A 22688-nucleotide genomic window follows, 5' to 3' on the forward strand; every position below is an offset into this window, starting at 1 on the left:
TCTTCCTCTTCCTCTTCCTCTTCCTCTTCCTCTTCTTCTTCTTCTTCTCCTTCTTCTTCTTCTTCTTCCCCTGATCTGTGAAATACTTGCTGCAAAGTCCATGTAAGTCCATCCATGTCACTCCAACAAAACATTATAATTAGTGATGTGCCATTTAAAGTCATATGAAGTAACTAGAAGAAATTTTATCTTTAGAATTATTTTCTAAGCTTTTTAAAGACATAATGCTTGAATTTCTAATGCTGGCCAGACTGATGGAATTTCCTCATTATGTGTTCCCTTGTGGCTTCAAAATGCTAGTACTGATAAGGAACTTTTCACAATTATTATCATTTAATTTGTAATCCGATAACTACAAATACACATTCTCTTGAAAACATAACCCCGACAACACCTTGGAATGCTGGAAAATGTTCTAGACTTAGAAAATCCTAATATGCTTTTAATGAGGTATCCAGATGATAGCTATGAATAGTAAAGCAAGAAAACTCTGTAGAAATCTGAGTTAGTCATTTATTTTTGTATTAAACAAACCATAAAGGTACATAATTAACTTTTTATTGACATTTATGTGTGTATGCATGGGAAATACCTGCAGGTTTATATGAGATGTGAGAGTTGGGAAAACTATTTAAGAACAAATAAACAGATCTTTTTTTTTGCTGTGGTAGACTTGTCTAATAAATGTACAGTGAATCTTTTCTAAGAGAGAAAAGTATTTTTGTACTGCTTCTGTCCCATTTTGTGCAAGCATATGAAATGACAAGAGGAAAACAGAGCTGACAAGAAATCACTTCACAAACCACATCTGAGGTCTCTAAGCACTGAAATCATTTGATGAATTTTTTAAGATCTGGCTGCTTTTTAAAGAAATTTATAATTCACAGTGTTTGATTAACTTTTAAAGAGCCTAGTGTTGACAGATTTAAAAATCAAAAGGAAAGGGTTGGAGTGATCTGGTAGATTTTTAAAGCTGGTTAGAAACAAGAAGTCAATGATCTTACCCTCCTTAGCTTTGATTTTTTTATCTTACATGTATGGCCATCGAAAATTTAAGTTTGTATGTGTTCACTCTGGCTTAAACAGGAATAACAATGGCTGTTTTTTATTTAGGCAGCAGATACTTGAATAATTCCCAAGATAATCAATATTTAGTATTTTAACTTAAGAAAGATTATTAGTATATATATATATATATATATATATATATATATATATATATATATGATAACAGTTTATGAACACTAACATGTAAATATGATTTGCATCAATATTAGGCAGCTGACAGAGTCACCATGGAATGGGAAGACAGCAACATAATTTGGGAGATGAAGGAGAAATAAGCTAAGAGGTGAAAAGAACAAACTTCAGTGAAAACATACATATATACAACAGGTTAACATGATAGCATGTCAGAGTGTTTGTAATCAACTGGAATTAAAAGAGAGTCTCATGACTTCTAGAATTTAGAATTAATGAGTCACCAGTTAAGAGCACACACTACTCTGCAGATGACTAATTTATATCTCTTAAGAGAAATGAATCGATTTAATATAAAGTGAGAGCTAAAATTTGCTTGACAAAGTAATAGCTTTTGATGACCTAAGTATTTGTGGATTGCGAATAGGATAAGAGAAGACATAGAAACTGTTCAACCTGGTTGATTTCTATGCACAGGGCAATTATCAAATCTATACTGGAAAGTGTCAAGATTGCATGTTCTGGGTCATTAAAGTAGATATCATCATATGAAGTTTGTCAATATCTAACCATTCCTTTACAATATTCACATTTGAAAATTTATCACAAATTTATCTAGTCTGTATTTTAAAATCATAAAATTTGGAATATGCAATAATACAAAACTGGCATTTAATGTTTTATTCTGTCCACATTTCTTCAGATTCTTTTTCTAATCTGCTTAACATCCAAAATTTCACTACAAGATAAGCTTGATTTGCAAATTGGTAAATCCAAAGTGTTAATGCCTTTTATACCATATGGAGGCAACATCTTATTAGTTCTAGTGTAAATAATAGAGAGACTAGAAATATAATTAATGTGAAAGGAAAAAATATTTTCTCTTGACATATTAGTGTAAATATGATACTGGAGTACAAGGTCAAGAAATTTCTATGAAAAAAAATAGCATTTTGCTGCATAATGGATAATTAATCTTATTTCATGATATTGAGATTTAGGAACAGAAGTAACATTTGCTTCATTTACAGTAAGCAAGTGAGTATAACTTTTCACATAAATTCTAGAGCTCAGGCTAAAAACACTACTTTAGAAAGTCTATCATGAGTTCCTGATTAACTCTGTGTCACTTCAATGTCAAACTGTCCTAGAGGACAGTAAAATCCTTCTGAGCTGGAAAATGCTTGAAGCTATTTGCCCTACCTCAGGAAATAACTGCTCATATAGGTGACAGTAATGTCAAGTGGGCTTAAATGTTTAGAATCAGGGTTAACGAATGTCAGCAAAAATAGCACCAGGCAGATGATACATCTCATAGCCAAAGGATTAATAAAAGTAGTCACACGGTGTGCTAGACCAAATCTAATCTCTCAAACAACAGTCTTTTTGAAGCTGAAATTGGGACCAACTTTCTAATGTGACTGTGACAGGGCACATTACTGACAATTTCATCTTAGTCAAATAGAGCAACCTTTTTACCATTTCTGTAATCACCCTAGAAAGCAGACCGGGAAAAAGTTGACCTAAAGGACAATTATAATATATTACAGTACAATCTGTAGGTGAATAGATTTATCACTAAGTACATTTGTGCTGAGGATCTCCCTTTTGTGTGTGGAACTGCAGATGGAATCCAGGCCCTGTGCATGCTCTGAAGTACACCTCTACTGAGATAACTTTATGAACTGCGTTCTCCGCTAATGAATCAAGATGAGCAGATAGTTTGAGAAATAAGTGGCATGTAGGAAACATGCAGACAAACCTTTAAAATTAACATTTTTAGATTTCAGGCTTTGCAGGAATTCTGTTTCACTTTTTTTTTTTAATTTTATCTTGTTTATGGAATGAACTTGGGCTCCCCAAAGCAATTTAATTTTCTACTTGGTGATTTATGACATATCTATATCTAAGAGAACACTGGTAAATTTTCTCAATAAATTCTAAGCAGAAACCTTAAACACAGTTCAGTGGCAAAAACTAGGTACAGGGAAAGTTCTACTACAAATGTGTTATATCTAGCAGGGGAGTCAATGATGCTTTATCTAAATATCAATAACGGAACATGGTGTCACAGTTTCTTCATGGAGTGAAAATTTTGATTAATAATTTACTTTGCAGAATACATTGCTTTTTGATTTATTGATTCAACTGGCAAACATTAAGCAACTATTATATACCATACATTGCATAGGTCCAGAATGTATCAGGCTAAAAGACTTTATAATTAAATATGAATGAAGTCTACCTGACAGATTTGATGAGGTGTTTACTGAGTGTTATATTTTATAATAATGTCCAAAGTCCAAAGAACATGGATAAATTTCTGAATCTTCTCAACTAAAAGTCTTCAGTCTAGGATATAGTTGAGGATTTGAAATCATCCAGCCAATACCCTTCATGCTACACCAAAAACAAGAATCTATTAAAAAACAATGTACATTTTGATATGTGTAGTTGGATCAACAGCAAACTGTTACTGCCATACAAGGCCACCACAGTCAGATGTTTCCTGTCAGATTTCTGGGGAAGTAGCAGAATGCTGTCTGTTTTGTTCTTTGTTTTCTGCCATCTTGGAACCTCTCTCCATATTTTATCCATATAAATAACCATGACTTATAAAACAGTGTGAATAGTATTCTACTTGCACACTATTTTCAAGTCTTCAAGTGTCAAATAAAACCCTTCACAGAACAGTAAAGATATTTCAAAAACTTTAATTATACTAGAAACTTTGTGATACAAAGTTTATTTATATTTGCATGTATTTCTTTATGTGTTTGTGTGTGTGTGTGTGTGTGTGTGCGCATATATATGTATCAGCATGTGCCATGAAACATGTAGCTAGAGAGTAGAAGACAACCTGTGCCCACTGGTTTGTGGCATCTACACCACAGGTGCCAGGGATTGAGTTGAGGCTCTTAGCACTGTCAGCAAGTGACTTTACCCAATGGGCCATCTCATGTGCTCCAAACTGGTCAATTTAAAGACAAAGAAAATTAAATTATTTCCAAGTCTAAAAGAAGACAAAGTCTATAATACTTTGATTTAGTTAGTAAAATTTTGAAAATAATGTCTTATAGGTGAGTTAGCAAACAGGAATTTCTAATTAAAAACATGCAGTTGCCATATTTTGAGGATACTATTTTAGTGAAGAATTCTTGGGTGGTATCTAATTAAGAGACCATATTCACATATTTAATATTTTTCTTCATTCTGATATCAAAAGGAGCACAGAAAGTATACTAAGGTGTTTAGACTCACTTAAGATTCCCTCTAGACTATACTGTCTTCTTCCTGTCCCCTAGAGTTTACAAAATTTTCTGATTGTAGCATTTCCTTTCCAATTCCATTATTTATTTCTTAATGGCTTTCAAACCAAACCACCCATTTCCTTTTTTTAGAGTGAAAACTTTCTTCTCTCCTGTTTGAACCCAGTAGACCCTATTATTTTAAAACTACTTACAATCCTTAAAGGAGGTGTTGTCTATTGCCAAATGGTCAGGACTGAAAACATACATACAAGTCACAGGATACATATGGATCAGGCTACATTAGGGATGTGTGTGAATCTACATATAGACACATGAATATAATAATGATGACGGAAAGGAGGCCATGTATTTGAATGAGGGTAGGGAGGGATATATAGTAGAGTTTGGAGGGTAGGAAGGTAAAGAACAGTTGTAGTTATATTATAATCTCCAAATAAATTTTTAAAAGAATATTAGGAGTCACATGGTTTTAATAACCAAGTGAATCCTGTGATAAATTGAAAATGAGTGTCTCTAACCATTGGCTACACACGTGAAGCTTTTCATTAGAAGAGGCATTCCAAACTTGGAAAAGAACATAACCAACCCAGTCATTCTCCCTTCTCTTTTTACAGAGATATGCCTGCTGACCAAGGGCAGGCGCACTGCCAGTGTCCGAGCTGATACATACTGTCGTCTTTACTCCCTTTCGGTGGACAATTTCAACGAGGTCTTGGAGGAATATCCAATGATGAGAAGAGCCTTCGAGACAGTTGCTATTGACCGACTCGATCGGATAGGTACTCCTTCACTTTCTGCTTTCCTCAAACACAATTTAGTTTTCATTTCAAGTTCTAGTGTATAGATTTCCTTGTTAACTTGCATAAAACAAGTAGTAAATCGATGTGTAGTAAATAGTTGTATAGAAAGATCCGAGGCCGTACCTGCTCCTGATAGGTGCTCTGGATTGATCTGTTCATGTCTGTTTTCACCAGCTATGCAACCTGATAACCCAAGTGATATCACTTCAGTTTGATTCTTCAGGTAAAAAGCGCTGGTATAAACTCTAGATAGCACTAAAATAGTACTTAATGCTAATATCACGAGTCTATATTACATTCCAAATTTTATCATAAGGTTCTTTTTATCTTTAATGGCTAGTTTTACATTTCAGACATTCATAAAAAAAGAAAAAAAGCTTTAAAACCTGCACGATTAAATCAGCTTCAGCAGAAGCATCAAAATGTTTGTAATACAGACTCAAACAAAATCCTTTGTAGAGATGCCCTACATAGATGTTTACTTTACAAACATCAATGTTATGGAGTATTTTCTGCTAGAAAACTAAAATGTGTTAAATAGAACTTCTTAGTTAGCTAAAGAATTATATAGTTACCACAGCCAAGTAGGATTATGTTGTCTTGCTGTTAATTTCCCTAGCTATTCTAGGATACATGAAATTTAATGAGAGGGTGTGCATTCATTCTTCAAACCTTAACCTTTTTGTCCACCTCGTCTTTCCTTCCCTTTGTCTTAGCATAGTTATGCAGTAGATTCATAGTTCAGCTTAAACACTATTCCCTGTAGAAACGCTTTATGGTTCCTCATCATAAACTAAGCTGAAGTCACTTAATTGGTTCTTGTTCAGTGTCCAAATTCCCCTCACTGCATTGCCTTTGTTATAGAATATATTCTAAAAGGGGGGGGGGGGAGAGTACTACATTTTATGAATGGAGAGAGAATCTCTATCTTATTGTTACAATTTCAATACCATGTCGACAACACATGTATACTGAAAGGGGGGAGGAGGGAGTAAATATACCTGAAGCAGATGGAATTGGGATCAGTTAGAAATCAAGAAACAGGTGTCCCAAGAGCTTCGTTCTTACAAAGGTAAGGTCTTAGTCTAAAACAGTGTCTCATCTCGCTCACCTTTCCTTCTCTCTACATATTACAGAATGACAGATTTTAAAGAGATGAGGTAAAAGTCCTGTGGGGACATTATCACAGGGTGTAGCAAACACACTAAACTTACGGAGTTAACACGCCATAGTCTTCCAGAGAGATAGTGTCCATGAAATAAGAAGATATTTCTAAGAACAAGAATGAAGACGATCTTTTTTTTGATTTTTGTTTTTTGTTTTTGTTTTTTTGTTTTTTGTTTTTTTTGCTAAGTGAGTGTTCATGATAGACACAGAGACTGTATTTGAGACTGGTTTCCTAAACCAAATAGACATCTTTAGAGACATTCTGGCTCATCTTCATTCTCTTTTAAAATTATGACTTTCTCAGGAAAGTTAGATGAAATAGTTTTAGTCAATAGCATAAGGAATAACATTGCTAGCAAGCACCAAACATTGGTATTTTTGAAACTGATACAATTCTAACAGTGTATTAAAGCTATGGTAACTATTTCAATTCTTTCCATGAATAAAGATACCTTAATCATGAAATATTTCATGTTCAAATAAAAAGTTACATTGTCTGTTTCAGTTATGAAATCAATACATAAGTATCTATTGCAGTCAGTTAAGGCAATATATCAAATAAATATCTGTATTCATTATCAATACTAACAGATGAGGTTTTTTCCTGTGGGAAATTAGAGGAGCTTTGAAAAAAGGAACAATACCTATTTTGACAATGATTTTAAAAAAAATTGCTTTTCTTGGGTTCCAAGAAAATTATCATAGTGCACTTTGTTAAAAATATGCTCAGTTAGTTTGGAAATTATACTATTTAACAGTAGAGCATAGTTTATTCACTTTTCAGTTACCATGCTCATATATGTATGTATATATATATATTTCAGCATATTATCTGTGAGATCTTATTTTTTATTATTGAAAATACATTCTTTTCTCATTCAACACAGCCTGACCACAGTTTTTCCTCCCTCTCCTCTTCCCCTGCACTCTCTTCCACTCCCCTTTCCTCCAGATCTACTCCCCTGCCTTCTGCCTTCAGAAAAGAGAAGGCTATCAAGAGACAACAACCAAACATGACAAAAGAAAATATAATAAAAACAGAGCAACCAACCCAACAGGAGGAAAAGAGTTCCAAGAGCAGGCAAAAGAGTCAGGGACACACCCTCTCCCTCCCACAGGCAAAAGAGTCAGGGACACACTCTCTCCCTCCCACAGTTGCCAGACCTGAAAATCCCCAAGCTAACAATATAACAGATGCTGAGCACCTGATATAGATCCCTGCAGGCCATGTGCTCTCCTCCGCAGTCTCTGGGAGCCCATACGTGCCCAACTTAACTGATTCAATGGGCTGTGTGCTCCTGGTGTCCTCTGTGTTTTCACTCTATTTGATTTTATTCTTTTTTTTTTTTTTTTTTTTTTTTACCAACTGGCTATTGATTCTAATTGGTATCATTCTAGAGAAGGCCTATCTATTGCAAAACTCTCAAAAAGTATAAGTAGAACTAAAGCTTATTTCTGTTGTGGAGAGAGGGATAGAGCTCTTTGAGCCCCCGTCCATGGCCACTGTACAGAAGAAGAATGAGCATGAGTTGAATCTCAGTGTGCCAGGATATAAGCATCCCCTGAGGAAAGCTACTTGCAAATGCTAAAATCTGGACCCGACATAATGGCTATGCACCGACTTTCATATTTTTTAAAGCTCCAGAGATGAGAGAAATACGCAGGTAGAATTAATAGTCATTGGTACCTTGCACTGGTCAAAGGCTTAATCTCTTAGACAGTTCTCGAAATTGTATGTGTATAAAATAGCATCAGATTCAGCAATCCGGATCTGGTCTGAGGAGCCACCTTTCTAGAGGCACCCAGATGTTACAGGTGAAGCCAATTTGTTTTCTGTGAAGGCTTCACAATCATAGTTCTTTCTCTTTTTTTTTTTTTTTTACAGCCTCTTTCCTTTCTAACCTAAATTTCTAAACATCGCTGTTCCATGTCATAAATATGATGAATTTGCTCCACAATTGTGAGCACTGGATAAATGATTCTACTTAAAGCCTTTTGTTGATTACGTCTCAAAGCAAATGTTCCAGTGTTGTCTCTTATCCCCCCATTGTCTTGCCTTGCAACTACAACTTAAAATTAAAATAATGATTCTAGACCCAGCCTGACCCAAACACCCTCTTCTCCCTTATTCCTCAAATAACCCTGTTAACCATGTACATTTCTTCTATAAAGCAGCTTTTATTTTTACCATCTTTATACTTTTCAATTTTTTTTTTAAGGTAGAAGGTATGATTTCTAAGCAGATGCTGAATTATACATAGGCAGACATTTCATTTCCGTTTGTTGGTGACAGGTAACGCTGTTGGTTCTAACGCTGACATAAGTCACCCTGGAGTAGCCAGGCCCATGTGGCTTTTTTAGTTCTTTTTTTTTCCGTCTGTCTAAGTGCCTATTTTTCCTTTGCTGATAGGCAAGAAAAACTCTATTCTCCTGCAGAAGTTCCAGAAGGATCTAAACACTGGTGTTTTCAACAACCAGGAGAACGAGATCCTGAAGCAGATCGTGAAGCATGACCGAGAGATGGTACAAGCTATCCCTCCAATCAACTATCCTCAAATGACAGCCCTCAACTGCACATCTTCAACTACTACCCCAACCTCCCGCATGAGGACCCAGTCTCCACCAGTCTATACTGCAACCAGCCTGTCTCACAGCAACCTACACTCACCCAGCCCCAGCACACAGACGCCCCAACCCTCAGCCATCCTTTCACCCTGCTCCTATACCACAGCGGTCTGCAGTCCTCCTATACAGAGCCCCTTGGCCACACGAACTTTCCATTATGCCTCTCCCACTGCGTCCCAGCTGTCACTCATGCAGCAGCCTCAACAGCAGCTACAGCAGTCCCAGGTACAGCAGACTCAGCCTCAGACTCAGCAGCAGCAGCAACAGCAGCAGCAGCAGCAGCAGCAGCAACAACAACAACAACAGCAGCAGCCACAGACACCTGGTAGCTCCACACCGAAAAATGAAGTGCACAAGAGCACGCAAGCCCTTCATAACACCAACCTGACCAAAGAAGTCAGGCCCCTCTCTGCCTCGCAGCCTTCTCTGCCCCATGAGGTCTCCACTTTGATCTCCAGACCTCATCCCACTGTGGGCGAGTCCCTGGCCTCTATCCCTCAACCCGTGGCAGCAGTCCACAGCACTGGCCTTCAGGCAGGGAGCCGGAGCACAGTGCCACAGCGTGTCACCTTGTTCCGACAGATGTCCTCGGGAGCCATCCCCCCCAACCGAGGAGTGCCTCCAGCACCCCCTCCACCAGCAGCTGTGCAGAGAGAGTCTCCCTCAGTCTTAAATACAGACCCAGATGCAGAAAAACCACGTTTTGCTTCGAATTTATGATTCTTGCTGATTGTCAAAGCAGAAAAGAAGTACTCTAATAAACAGAATATTCTCAGATATTATTTTATTCTATCTCATGATAGATCCCTATAGCCTACTCTGAAAAAAAATATTTTAGAAGCTGTGGCCTACATGCAAATGTAAAAACATATATACATATATAATTAAATATATATATATATATATATATATCTAAATGCCCAAGAGGAGTTCAAAAGACTTGTATAACATTCAGTGTTACATGTCTTCCTTTCTTTAAAACCATTAAAGGATTTAACACATTGTTGTAAGATCATTGATTTCTAACCTTTTACTTGATTCCTTTGATATATGTGTTTCTCCCTTTTATGAAGAGTTCTTGGAGTCAATGGAAACAAAACTCTGATTTTAAAAAGGCAACTCCAATTAGATCCAGCATAGCACCAATCAAAGCTTTCTTTCATTAGCTGTGCCTCTGCATCTAGGTTGTTAATTATGCGGGATTCAATAAACGAATCCCAGTTTATAGCTCTAAATTGTATTTCGGTGCTTTAAATTTTGAGTTAGGTGAAGGAACACGCTACATGCTCAGCCACCATAGGAGACTAACATTGCCATTGTTAAGGCTTCCTCTAACCTCAAACATGTCATTGATTTTGTGAGAAAGGTGAGGAGATATTTGTCTTCATGTGTTACTGGACTTTTATCAAGACTCAGTCAATGTTAGCTGTAAATAACTTTTCCAACCCGAATAAAAGTAACTATTCTGTGTTGTAGAAAGGTAAAAGTCACTGTTTAAGAATTTAGTTTTATTGCTTAACTTCAAAAGTTAGAGTTTTAAATTTCACAAAACACTCTAATTGTGACAGCTGTTCAAATGTAATGCAATGGCTTGAGACCTACAATATCATTTTTAACCTGCAATATTTTATGCAAAAAAAAATTGTATGCTTGAACCTACAAATTGCTTGTATGACACCAAAAATCATTACTTTTATTCCTTCTTGACATAACCAAGCATCTGAACCTAGTCCTGGCATGTTTTCAGGGGCAATAAAATAAAATAAAATAACGTAAAAAAAAAGTAGATTCAAATCAATCATTGTAAGAAAAGGCTTACAGTATTTCTCACTTGAATCTCTGACTTAAATCTAGAAATGAGATTTGTCACTTTCATTTGATATTGTTGCTGTTCTTATTGTTTAAACAATCATTCACAAACCACAGCTTGTTTTGGAGTTAAAGGTGTTGTGTGTCTTCATGTTAGTTGGTAGTTTATTGTGATGTTAACGTGAAGAAATAAATATTATATATCATCACATCTGTTTGGAAATACACATTTTGCCCTTTGTATATTGTAACTAAGCAGTTAGTAAATCTTAAGGCATGTGGTAACCTACATAGTCCTTAGATAGACAGGAGGTTTGTTCTTGCAAATGTGCTGAAACTTATATGGACTTGGTGACAGGGGCGCAGGGGCGGAATCGAGCTGTCTGAAAGCATTGTCTGTTTGTTCACTTGTTTTTTTTAATTCTTTCTGTGAGCATCATGAAGCCTATTCCAGGGAAGTCCCTTAGTGATCATGTGTGTTTGCTGCACATTACACAAGTGGTGGGTGAGTAGAACACAGTAGCATGCTCTCTAGTGCCTGACGTCTATATGTAGCCCAAGAGAGTGACCTGATGTGGAGGTCTTTGACATTACAGGCACAAATGATCTATTTAAGAACACAAAGACCATACATTCTATTGGGACAGGGCCTCCAGATAGCCCTGAGGACCGAAAACAAAAGCAGAAGCAAGAGGTTTAAAGTGTACCTACATTGCCTTTTATGGATCTGACACCTGTGAAACCAAAATGAGTCGTTGCACTTAATTGATAACAGATCCTACCTTGTGTGAAACAATCAACAATGCTAGGTAACGTGATGTTATTACTGGCATGCTGGTGACCAATGACAGGCTGTTGGGAATGATGTCAGAGAGAAATCGTGCAGCCTACGTAGAAAGTTGAAAGACCTATCACATATCAGTACAAAACTCCTTTATTTTATTAAATTTAAAAATTAGCTTCTTGTTAAGATCATGTGCTAGTCCTTTAAATTATTGAAGGTCTACATTTGGCAGGATTAATGCATTTGGTAGTAAAATATTTTTATATATCAATTTTTTGAGCACTATTGGAGAACATCCGCAAAATTGAATTGCATGATTTTTCAGTGCAACCATAAAATTTTTATTACTTTGTACTCGAATGGACAAAGAACACTGAGGTTTATATGTTAAAGTAACAAAATGATACAGGGTATATTATATACACATATGTATGACTGTGTGTGTTTGTAAAGGTACAGTGCTAGGAGAACATGACCTTTTTTTTCTCTGTACATAGTTAAGCTCAAGTACGGAGTTTGAATCTGTACAGAAAGAGCTGTATTATGGTCTTTTACTGCTGAGAAAGTGGAACAATAACTTATACTTTGCACTGTATGATCAGGGAAGAGTTAGAGTATTTCTTTTGCCTTTGCTCAAAGCCATACATATATAAATATATATTATTAAGATTATTAATAAATCCAAAAGAAAATAAACCAAATTATGAATATTTTATTTTGTTGTTGAACTCTAATCAAATGTTTGGCTCATTGAGGAGTACAGATTTGCTTGTTGTTCTTTCTCTCTTTGTATAATCTCCAAAAAGATTTGTTCTTGAAAATCACCATACAATTATTATTGTATATTGTATTCTACAGGTATAGAATGAATGTAATTTAAATAGAACATAGATGTCTCAGTCACCTCTTTGTTTTCCTTTTTTCATATGGTAAAATTTGTTTATTTTATTCTTTACCTTATGCCTCTTTAGTATGTGGTGTTTCTCCAGTTTCAAAACGCAGCCACGTCTTTGTTATGGAATATGGGTATGGTTTTTAATTTACGTACATGACCTGTTTTCTCTGGGCTTTTCAATGGCCTCAGATGAGATTTGTCACAGTGAGGATAAATAGTGAAGCAGTCCTAAACACAAGGAGGATAAAATGTGATTCTTCAATTGGTTGTCCTCCTCAAACACACAGCCTGCCTCCAGGTCTCCATGACCTCTCCATAAGTATATGGTTGCCAAGTGGATGCCATTCCACTTTTAAAAGATGGTTACTCTACCATTTACAGGCTTAAATGAACATGGTATTTTAAGGACACTACAAAGAAAGCAGTCACTAGTCTAATAATTCTTACAGTATATGAACAATTTAAACAATATGATGACTTTCAACTTTTCGATACATTATACTAAACTCAGAATTAGTTATGATTCAAAGTATAAGTCACCTTGACTCCTTTTCAGGATTATTGTGTAAAATACCTTCATATATTTTTATGACTTATGTTTTTTATTTGGTAATTTTACTATAATTGTTCCTTGGGATCTTATTTTCCTTAATTTTTATAATATTAAACTAGATGACAAAAATTTTTCTCATTTTTATCTTCTCCATCCTTGTAGAGCTTGTATCATGCCATGCAAGTGTGGGATTTGTTGTTGTTGCTGCTGCAATTGCTGCTGTTGTTGTTAATATTCACTAACACTAACAAAAATTTTCTATATGATAGGTATGTCTACCTAAATATCCATAAGTCTGTGCCATAAGAAAAAATTATGCCTAAACTATAATCAAGTATTAAACTACACTGAATCCTGAATAGTCAAAAATTGTCATGAAACATGCAGTTGAATATGTGGACCAAATTATGTGGGAATTTTTTTAACTTTATTCAAAATAGTTCCTGAAATATTTTCAAAATCTTGTTGGAAATTTTCTTTCAAAGATTTTTTTTAATCAATTTAAGGGTGATTTGTAGTTGCTGTGACCACTTGAAAATAGTGACTTTTTAAAGCAGTTTTATTTCATTTTAATAAATAACACATTTTTATTCCTTTCTCATATATTATATGCTGATACAATTTTCCCAACCTCCTTTTCCCCCAGCCCGTTCCCTCCCCCACCACCACTCTCTTCCAGATCCCCACCCTTCTCCTGGGGAAAAGATCAACATTTTTATTGCATGTATTGATATCTTCACGAATAGGTCATTTTGGCCTTGATCACATTTTTAGCTTTCAGGTAAAAAAAGCATAAGCTTCTCTATATAGTAAAAAAATATTCTGGTTGAATAATAAATCTATCACCACAATAGATCCTCTTATTCTAGCTCAAAGGATATGTCTGTAATATTTGCTCTGTTGCTTAACGCTTTGTGCATCTCTCTCAATGAAATGTCATTACTATTTTTTCTTCAGATTGAAATAGTCTCTGTGACACAAGGTAATTAGGAATGAAGATAATTTTACAAACAAATCTGGAATGAGATAAATGGTATATTTGTTCCATGTACAAATATTGATGTATCAAAACAAGACAAATGATGTTTTATAAAATCAAAATTACTGTGATAGCCATAACCCAAGTATTCCATTTTAAATTAAGACAGGACCCAACCCCACAATCATATGAGCATGCCTCTCTTATCTCACTACAATCCTACCCCAGTTTCCTTAAGCAAGGGTGGGTGCATAGTGACAAATGAAGACTTGAAAGACTTTGTTGAAAGTAGCCTTGCCAAGACTTGCCCTTGGCCTATTATGAGATGTGTTAAAGATGATAATAAAGGGAAATGTATGGAAGTCTATTAATTTATGACTGAGATACTTAATGTAGAAAGAATAAAATTCGAAGAAAGCATTTATTTGCAGTGATGAATGAAATTTCAAATATTTTGCTACCAAAATACGACTGCTTATCAGAACACTGGTGATTGGTAATATTCACATCTTATTGAAGTTAGAATGTATTATAGGTCAAAAAATACATTTGAAAGGGTATAATTGGATTTAAACACTCCTAAAAAGTCATTTTTTGTTATCAAGCCAAAGGTTTCATAATTTTATACTTTAATCTTAATTTTGTAGAGCAATCAAAGGTGACATGATGAAATTTGTGTTTTGCTAATGTCAAAGAAATAAAATTCATTTGTGACAGAGCAAGAAATAAGGCTATCTGTTACCTCACAGAAACTTGTGAGGAGGCTGAGTCCGAAGAAAGACCCTGGTTTTGCCAAAGAGTGCAGATAAGTTTGGAAAACGAAAAAATGTATCAGTTGTGCATATAAAAACAGTACAGGGCTGGTGAGATGGCTCAGTGGGTAAGAGCACCCGACTGCTCTTCCATAGGTCCGGAGTTCAAATCCCAGCAACCACATGGTGGCTCATAACCATCTGTAACAAGATCTGACGCCCTCTCCTGGAGTGTCTGAAGACAGCTACAGTGTACTTACAAATAATAAATAAAAAATAAAAAAATAAAAAAATAAAAAAATAATAAAAAAAAACAGTACAGGGTGAAGGACAAGGGCAAGAAGAACCAAGAATGAAAGGAGAATAGAATATGTGACAGGGAAATGATGCAGATTCAAAGGAAGCTACTTTCTCCAAACTAACTGGTAGTATCCTGTTCCACAGACATTGGCAAAAATGTCTAATCAAACATAGCCATTCCTTAGTGAAACTTTATTTGTAATATATCATAAATTTCTTTTTTTTTGTTTTTTATTATTTTCTTTATTTACATTTCAAATGCTATCCCAAAAGTTTCCTATACCCCTCCCCCCACCTCTGCTCCCCTACCCACCCACTCCCACTACTTGGCCCAGGCCTTGCCCTGTGCTGGGTCATATAATGTTTACAAGACCAAGGGGCCTCTCTTCCCAATGATGGCTGATTAGGCCATCTTCTGCTACATATGCAGCTAGAGACACGAGCTCAGGGGGTACTGGTTAGTTCATATTGTTGTTCCACCTACAGGGTTGCAGCCCCCTTCAGGTCCTTGGGTACTTTCTCTAGTTCCTCCATTGGGGACCCTGTGTTCCATCCAATAGCTGACTGTGAGCATCCACTTCTGTGTTTGCCAGGCATAAATTTCTAATATATCTAATATATCATAATTGATCATTCAGCTCAATGTGAACTGGCTCTTTATTAATATGTAATTATAACTATTCTTATAACATGTAAGTAGACAATGCTATTGGACACACCTACAAAAATTGATGCATACAGCAGTTCTTCAAAAGTAAGGACCACTTGTGTTTCTATTAGATTTATTAAAATGATGTAGAGTTACTCGTATTTCTTTTCTTTTTTATTTGTTTATTTGTTTTTATCAATGTATTTATTTTTAATTTAATTTTGCCTATATGTATGTCTGTGTGAGAGTATGAGATCCCCTGAAAGTGAAGTTGCAGATAGTTGTGGGCTGCCATATGGGTGCTGGGAATTGAACCCTGGTCCTTCAGAAGAGCATCTGGTGCTCTTAACCATTGAGCCACCTCTCCAAGCCCTGTGCATATTTCTTAAGCAGAATGAATGAGCTTTTGTTAAAACAGAAGTTAAATTTTTGTCATTAAAAGGAGGTTTCTTTCAAGAGAATTCATATTTGTAGAGGTAAATATATTTTCCTAAAAGATTTTCTAGTTTACATTTAGATTGTGGCAAACCCCTCAGAAATGGGAAACATAATTTTGAAGGAAGTAATTGCATACTTCATTTGAGAGAGCCAAAACCGATTTGCCCAATGTCACTTATTTTTAGTAATTTATACATGAAGGCATTTGTTTCTCAGTATTTAAAAGTAAAAATTGCTTGCTGACCTCCTTTAAGTTGTACTGCCAATGTCTTATACCAAATTCTAGAGAAAACATGCAGTTCTGAATTAATGAAAGTATGATATTCTGATATATCAATTAAAGTATTGGAACTAGGAAGATTAAATAGCTTCTTATATACGAAATATTCACATAGCAAAAGTAGCATGTTTTCCATATATTTCTATTGCAAAGTTCCAATAACCAGATAGGTTCACAGAATAAAGTATGGAAATGTGCAGTCATAGTGTTCCTCAGAGTAATCATAAGATGCACATCCCCAAAACAACATAAATCAAAATGATTTTGCCCTCCCAATCAACAACAGCCTTCAGGGTCAGTGCCAAGTTAATATAACTATTCAAAATGGTGATTTATCTCTTCTTGGCAACTGCAATCTCATTTTGGGAGTTAGCCAAAATTAATTTCAAGCCATATTTCCTCAGTCTGATAAATGGTCAGGTTAGAGCCATGTGCATAGCTCATATGCTATCCCTAAAGATCTACAGATGATCTGAAAGCATCAACAAATACAGTTCCATAGTGTCTGCCTATGCGGAATGAAAGCAGTATGGATTTTACATTCAAAGGGTGAATGGCCACTAGATGTAAAATATAAAATACTTGTAGTTTCTGAGAGGCAAAAATAGCCATGCTCCTGTAGTGATGTTGCACATCTTTTTAATGGGATGAATGGTTGTGTGGTTTTAGTAAATGGTGTTGAGTTTTGATTGTTTAGAGGAAGTTGTAACATGGATAATGGCAAAACAGTGGCTTATCTTTATATTAGCTGTTATCAAAAGTATACAAGTAAAAGCCTATTACATTATTTTGTCAAGCTCTATACTAAAAATGAATTTGGCCATTATTATTATTACCTGAATCTCAGTGTTTTTTGTTAAGCTTGACTGGGCTTCTAGCAAGATGACAAAGATTCTTGGTTAGCAAAAGAAAGGGAGGGGAAAAGAGGGCAATATAGAGGGAGGGAGAGAGGAGGAAGAAAGGTGATTTTCCTGAACAATATTACTTTTTAAAACAGTTGATTATAGATTGTTAACTTCATCATAGATCTGAATGTCAACTGGATGTGAGAAAATGCCCAGTAGAAATCTTGACTTTGCCAAAAAACCTCTCAAGCATTTTATTAGAAATGGTGGTTACTTTACAAGTGAGCAGTCATGGGTATTATAAAAAGATTTCGGGTTTTAGTTCAAGGTAGTCTTTTTTTTTCCTTTAGGTCAGTGATTCTAGATCTGTGTGGGTCATGACCCCTTTTGAGGGGTCAAACAACCCCTTCACAGTTGTCATCTGAGTCCATCAGAAAACACAGATATTTACATTACGTTTTATAACAGAAGAAAATTAATTATGAAGTAGCAATGAAAGTAATTGTATGGTTGGGAGTCAACACAACAGGCGGTACTGTTCTCATGGGTTGCAGCATTAGGAAGGTTGAGAACCACTGCTTTAGGTTGTAATGTATTATAATCACTCAATTGACTTCAGTTGGTATGTCTCTCCAGTAAGTGAGGTTATGTCTGTTAAACCTGAAACAGCTTGGAAAACCTATCCAAGGGATTTTCTATTCATCACCTCTGCATACCATGTTTATGTAAAAAAACAAAAACAAAAACAAAAACAAAAAAAAACCACTGTGATAACAAAATTTATATAGTTTCTGGCAGGAAAAGCTTTAATATTTTCAATAACATTATACCTCATAAATTAGTAATCCATTAAAAGCTTTAAAGGCTTGCTATGAATAAGTACCCTATGTGTGCAGATAATTTGTAAGTATCCTATTAGCTCTTCACATTGTATATGAGTACAGGGAAGAAAGAGACACTGTCCATCCACTAGAAAGAAAAGGGACTGCACATTTCAGTTCTTAATCTGTATTTTTAACAAATTGTTGCAGTTAATTTCCTTCCAGTCCAGCCATGAATGGATATCTAACTCACAGATGATATCTGTAGGCCTCAGGTTCCAAAGTAAAGCGATTCAGAGCACAGGAACTATAGACTGCAAAAGCCATCCAACTCAGATCCATGAAAGAGGGAGAATGACACAGATGAGTATCAGGGATAGATCTGAGGGCATCATTCAGCATTCGTTTCTGTCCCATTCTGTATACAGTGAATGTTTTAAAGGCAAGTCAAAGCATAGCATTGACCTGGGTAGGAAGACTGCTTTAAACTATGTGAGATGAAGGTCTGTAATTATGTGGGGGTTGACAGCTGTCATCACTTAACCTCGCACACCTTTCTGGTTTTCCTGCAGTGTATTTTTACAGATTATTTCCTCCCTGTAGGCCTTTCTTCCTAGTCCAGTCCAAAGTTGTCTTGTATCTTATGAAGAAAAACTACTCAAATACTCAAGTGCTTTATTTAAAATGTACCCCCCTTCAAGCCAAGATAGTCATCCTAAATTAAATCATTAAACATGAATAAATTAAAAAGAAGCAGAAGGAGTTAATCTGAAATGGGTAGGAGCAGAAGGTGTAGACTTCAAGGCTGAACTTCGGTAGCTCAGAAATAAAGGAAATTTGGGGGGAATTGTGGGGAAAACAAGTTCCATGTACATGCATATTTCAGATGTAATCTTCTGTTCCATCTGAACCATACAATGTTAATGACATCACTAAAAATCAACATGGCTACTGGGAAAAAGGATAAAGTTGAGAGAATCCAGAATGGACATAGGCCAAAAGTGTGCCTTATTTGTTGAAAAAATATCCACAAACAAACAAGCAAGCACAGAGGAAAAGCTACAAGCAGGAGAAGCATGAAGTGTTAAAGAGAGGGGTCTTCTGATACACAAATGCATGGACAGTCTCTGAAGTTCCACTGTGACAGGGTTTCCCACAACCATATGTGATAACATGGAATGATATCAGTGCTCACATAAAACTGAATGCCAAAGGTCTGTCTCCTCTCCCACATTTATAACAGCAAGCTTCTTTCCCGACTTTCAACTCATAAGTGTTAATAATCAGTTTTCATTCATCTCTTCATGAAAAGATCGTCTGCTTTTGACGTTCCATCTTTAGATGGTGGGAATGTCTAAGGGAATAGCATAACAAAGGTTTGTACAGCATGACAAAGAATTGTCTTACAGTATGTATGCAAGAAATTTTTTTAGTTATTTTAAGGGTTCTTTTGTTCTACTGATAACTATCATTTCAGAAGAAAGAACCATGATAAAATCTTCCCTATATAAATAGGATTAAGAACTCCCATCATCAGTGCTAATGGGCAAAGGCATTTCTTTCTATAACTCACTTACTGGTGAACATTTCAATATTTTCTTTCCTTTCCTTTATATTTCTTCCTCTTTCTTTTCTTTCCTTCCGTCCTCCTCCAACATACTCTATTTCTACTTTCTTGTTTTCTATACATTTTTATTATTATTTTTGTATCACCACATAATCCTGGATATTCTAGAATTTATTATATAGACCAAGATGCTCTCGGACTTATGGAAATTCTCTTGCCTCCTGATTGTTTGGATTATAGGTGCATGCCACTGTAACTTATTGAAAATCTAGTTTTTTATGCACATTACACAATAAAAAGGATTTGACTTAGAAGAAATAAAGTGAGTAACAGAAAAACCAAGGGGAAAACTCAGATTAATTTGAAAACATCAAAGTGGACTATTTTCCACAGGTTTCCTAATACCAGATTCATAAAATCTGTAATTATTATACATGTAATTAGTGAGAATTATAGTTGGGAGCATGGATTTTATCTAACAGATTTTTCTAATTAATGAAGCTTACAAATTCCTTTTAGGAACTGGATGCTCAGGCAGAGGTGTTCAAATGGTAGCATCTGAGGAATATCTAGTGACCCACTGAGATGTACTGTTACTTTTGTGTTGTTTGGAACTCCTGCTATTTAGCCACTTTGTTTTCTTTTGTGTATGTCAACTTTCTTGATATGTATATTCAAAACCAGGCTATCAATTTTGCTCCTTGTTTAGGTGTGCATTAACTAATAAAATTAATTCCTTGAATAGTGAAATGTGTCATTAAGAAACCCTAGGTATTGTGAATATGGTTATGATTTTAAAAAATAAGTATTTGAGGCTAGAGAGATGACTCAGTGGTAAGAATATTTACTGTTCTTATAGTGGACCTCAGTTAAGTTTGTATACTCACACAGTGGCTCACAACTGCTTTTTACTACACTTCCAAGAAATCCAGTAATCTAATGTCTTCAACTGTCTGCTAAGGGTACCCTGAGCACATGGTATACATACGTACAGAAAAAAAATGCACAAAAAATAAAAATATATATAAATCTTTTCTTTTTAATATTTACAAAGAAAAATAAAGGGTTGTGCCCTACTAAGTTTATGTTTAAAGGAAGAAATAGATGATAACCAACTCAGCAAAGACATAGATAAACATGAATAAAGCATTGGAGGAAAGGGGTGCAGGGGAGTGCCCAGGACTAAGGATTAGGAGGAGATCCTATTGTCAGTACCATGGTCAAGGATGATTAAGAGAGAAAAGCTAACAATAACCAATGGCCACAGGCAGGCAGGCTATCTAATAGTCTATCCCTTTCGTTACCTTACTACTGAGACTGTGACCCATGGATTATCAGCATTCGAATCATTCCAGAGTTTGTATTAAGAGCAGGATCCTAGATCTGATGCCACACAGGCAAAACATGTGCTTTCTACACAGTCCTGGGAAATTAGCATGCCTTTTACTATGAAGATGCATGAACATGGTAAAGTCCTAGAAGAGGGAAATAAACTTTCATGTAAATGGATGTTTCTGGGAATGGCACATCACAATATAAAAACCCTGGCTACACAGGAAGAGTAAGGGGCCTCAGATAAACATTCAGATCCTGACAGTCATGACCAATTTTACATACCATCATTTTAAATTTGGATCACGCAGTATTTGCTTTAGCTTGTACTCCTTTCCACAGCCTGCCTCCTGGGACTTCTATGGGACCAGAAAAGAATAACGGTCATGTTAAATTTTCCTCATTTTAACTGTCTTGCTGTCACCGTCATGAGTGTTTTTGATCTACATAATCTGATATATTATCTCCCCAGCTACTGTTTCATGTTAACAACTACACACTATCACTGTAAAAATAAGTTGTCCAATGTTCTGTAAATGCTTCTATTTCCCCATTAAATCTATGCACTTGCAGTGTTTTGAAATTCTGGCTAGAGTGACTGGTTCTGTTATCTATACTGTGTGTGTTCTAATTACATACTTAAGGAGTAACTCACTTTTCTTTATTTTGTGTGTGTGTGTGTGTGTGTGTGTGTTTGTGTGTGTGTGTGTGTGTGTGTGTGTGTGTGTGTGTGTTGGATGAATGGGTGTACATCTGTGTGCAGGTGTGAATACCCATAATACACCTGTACATACTAGGGGTCAACATCTGATGTCTCTCTATAGCTCTCCACCTTGCTTTTTAAACAGGGTTCCTCATCAAACCTAGAGGTATGCTTCTCTCTACTGACCAGCACAGGATTTTAGGCTTGCACTACAGATCCTTAAATGAGTTTTTGGGACCTGACTCAGATAGTCATGATTATAGAGCAATTACTTTATCCACTGATCTATCACCATAGCACCTCCATAAATCAGTTTATGTAGTGTGTGTGTGTGTGTGTGTGTGTGTGTGTGTAAGAGAGAGATAGAGAGAGATACAGAGAGAGATACAGAGAGATATACATAGAGAGACTGACGGGTGGACAGACACAGACAAGACAGTAGCAGATGGAGACAGAGACACAGGGAGATGTTTGAGTATGTGTGTAAATGTGCATATATGCGCAAGCTCATATGCAACTGTATATGTGTGGTTAGAGGACAAACTTGGGTATTGGTTCTTGACTTTCCATTTCATTTGGGTTGAAGTCTCTTCCTTGAGGCAAATTGGTCATTGAGGCTTCTGGAGGCTCTTTGTCTGTCTCTCACTTTCCATAGAGCACTGGAATTGCAGACTCTCCTATGAATCCTGTTTTCATTTGAATTTTGGAGGTCTTGACACAAGTTGTCCAATTTGTACAACAATAGATTTCTGTTCATAAACTCATCACTACCTGTATTCAGGGAAAGAGACAGAGACATAGAGAGACAGATGCAGACAGACAGACAGACAAACAGACACACACACACACACACACACACACACACACACACCACACACACAGAGGGAGAGAGAGAGAGAGAGAGAGAGAGAGAGAGA

The 22688-nt window shown here is 35.9% G+C and overlaps 1 protein-coding gene across 1 annotated transcript in view; it reads left to right on the forward strand.

The window, feature by feature from the left end:
- The window catches only part of Hcn1 (hyperpolarization activated cyclic nucleotide gated potassium channel 1), a 356122-nt gene extending 346215 nt beyond the window's left edge, over positions 1-9907 (forward strand). The window contains exons 7-8 of the mRNA XM_021208583.2: positions 5087-5251; positions 8850-9907. Of these exons, the coding sequence (XP_021064242.1) occupies positions 5087-5251; positions 8850-9784 (1100 nt within the window). The 3' untranslated portion in view covers positions 9785-9907. The remainder of the gene's footprint in view (positions 1-5086; positions 5252-8849) is intronic.
- The last annotated feature ends 12781 nt before the right edge of the window (positions 9908-22688 follow it).

Source organism: Mus pahari, chromosome 11 (genome assembly GCF_900095145.1).
Source record: "Mus pahari chromosome 11, PAHARI_EIJ_v1.1, whole genome shotgun sequence".
Lineage (NCBI taxonomy): Eukaryota > Metazoa > Chordata > Mammalia > Rodentia > Muridae > Mus > Mus pahari.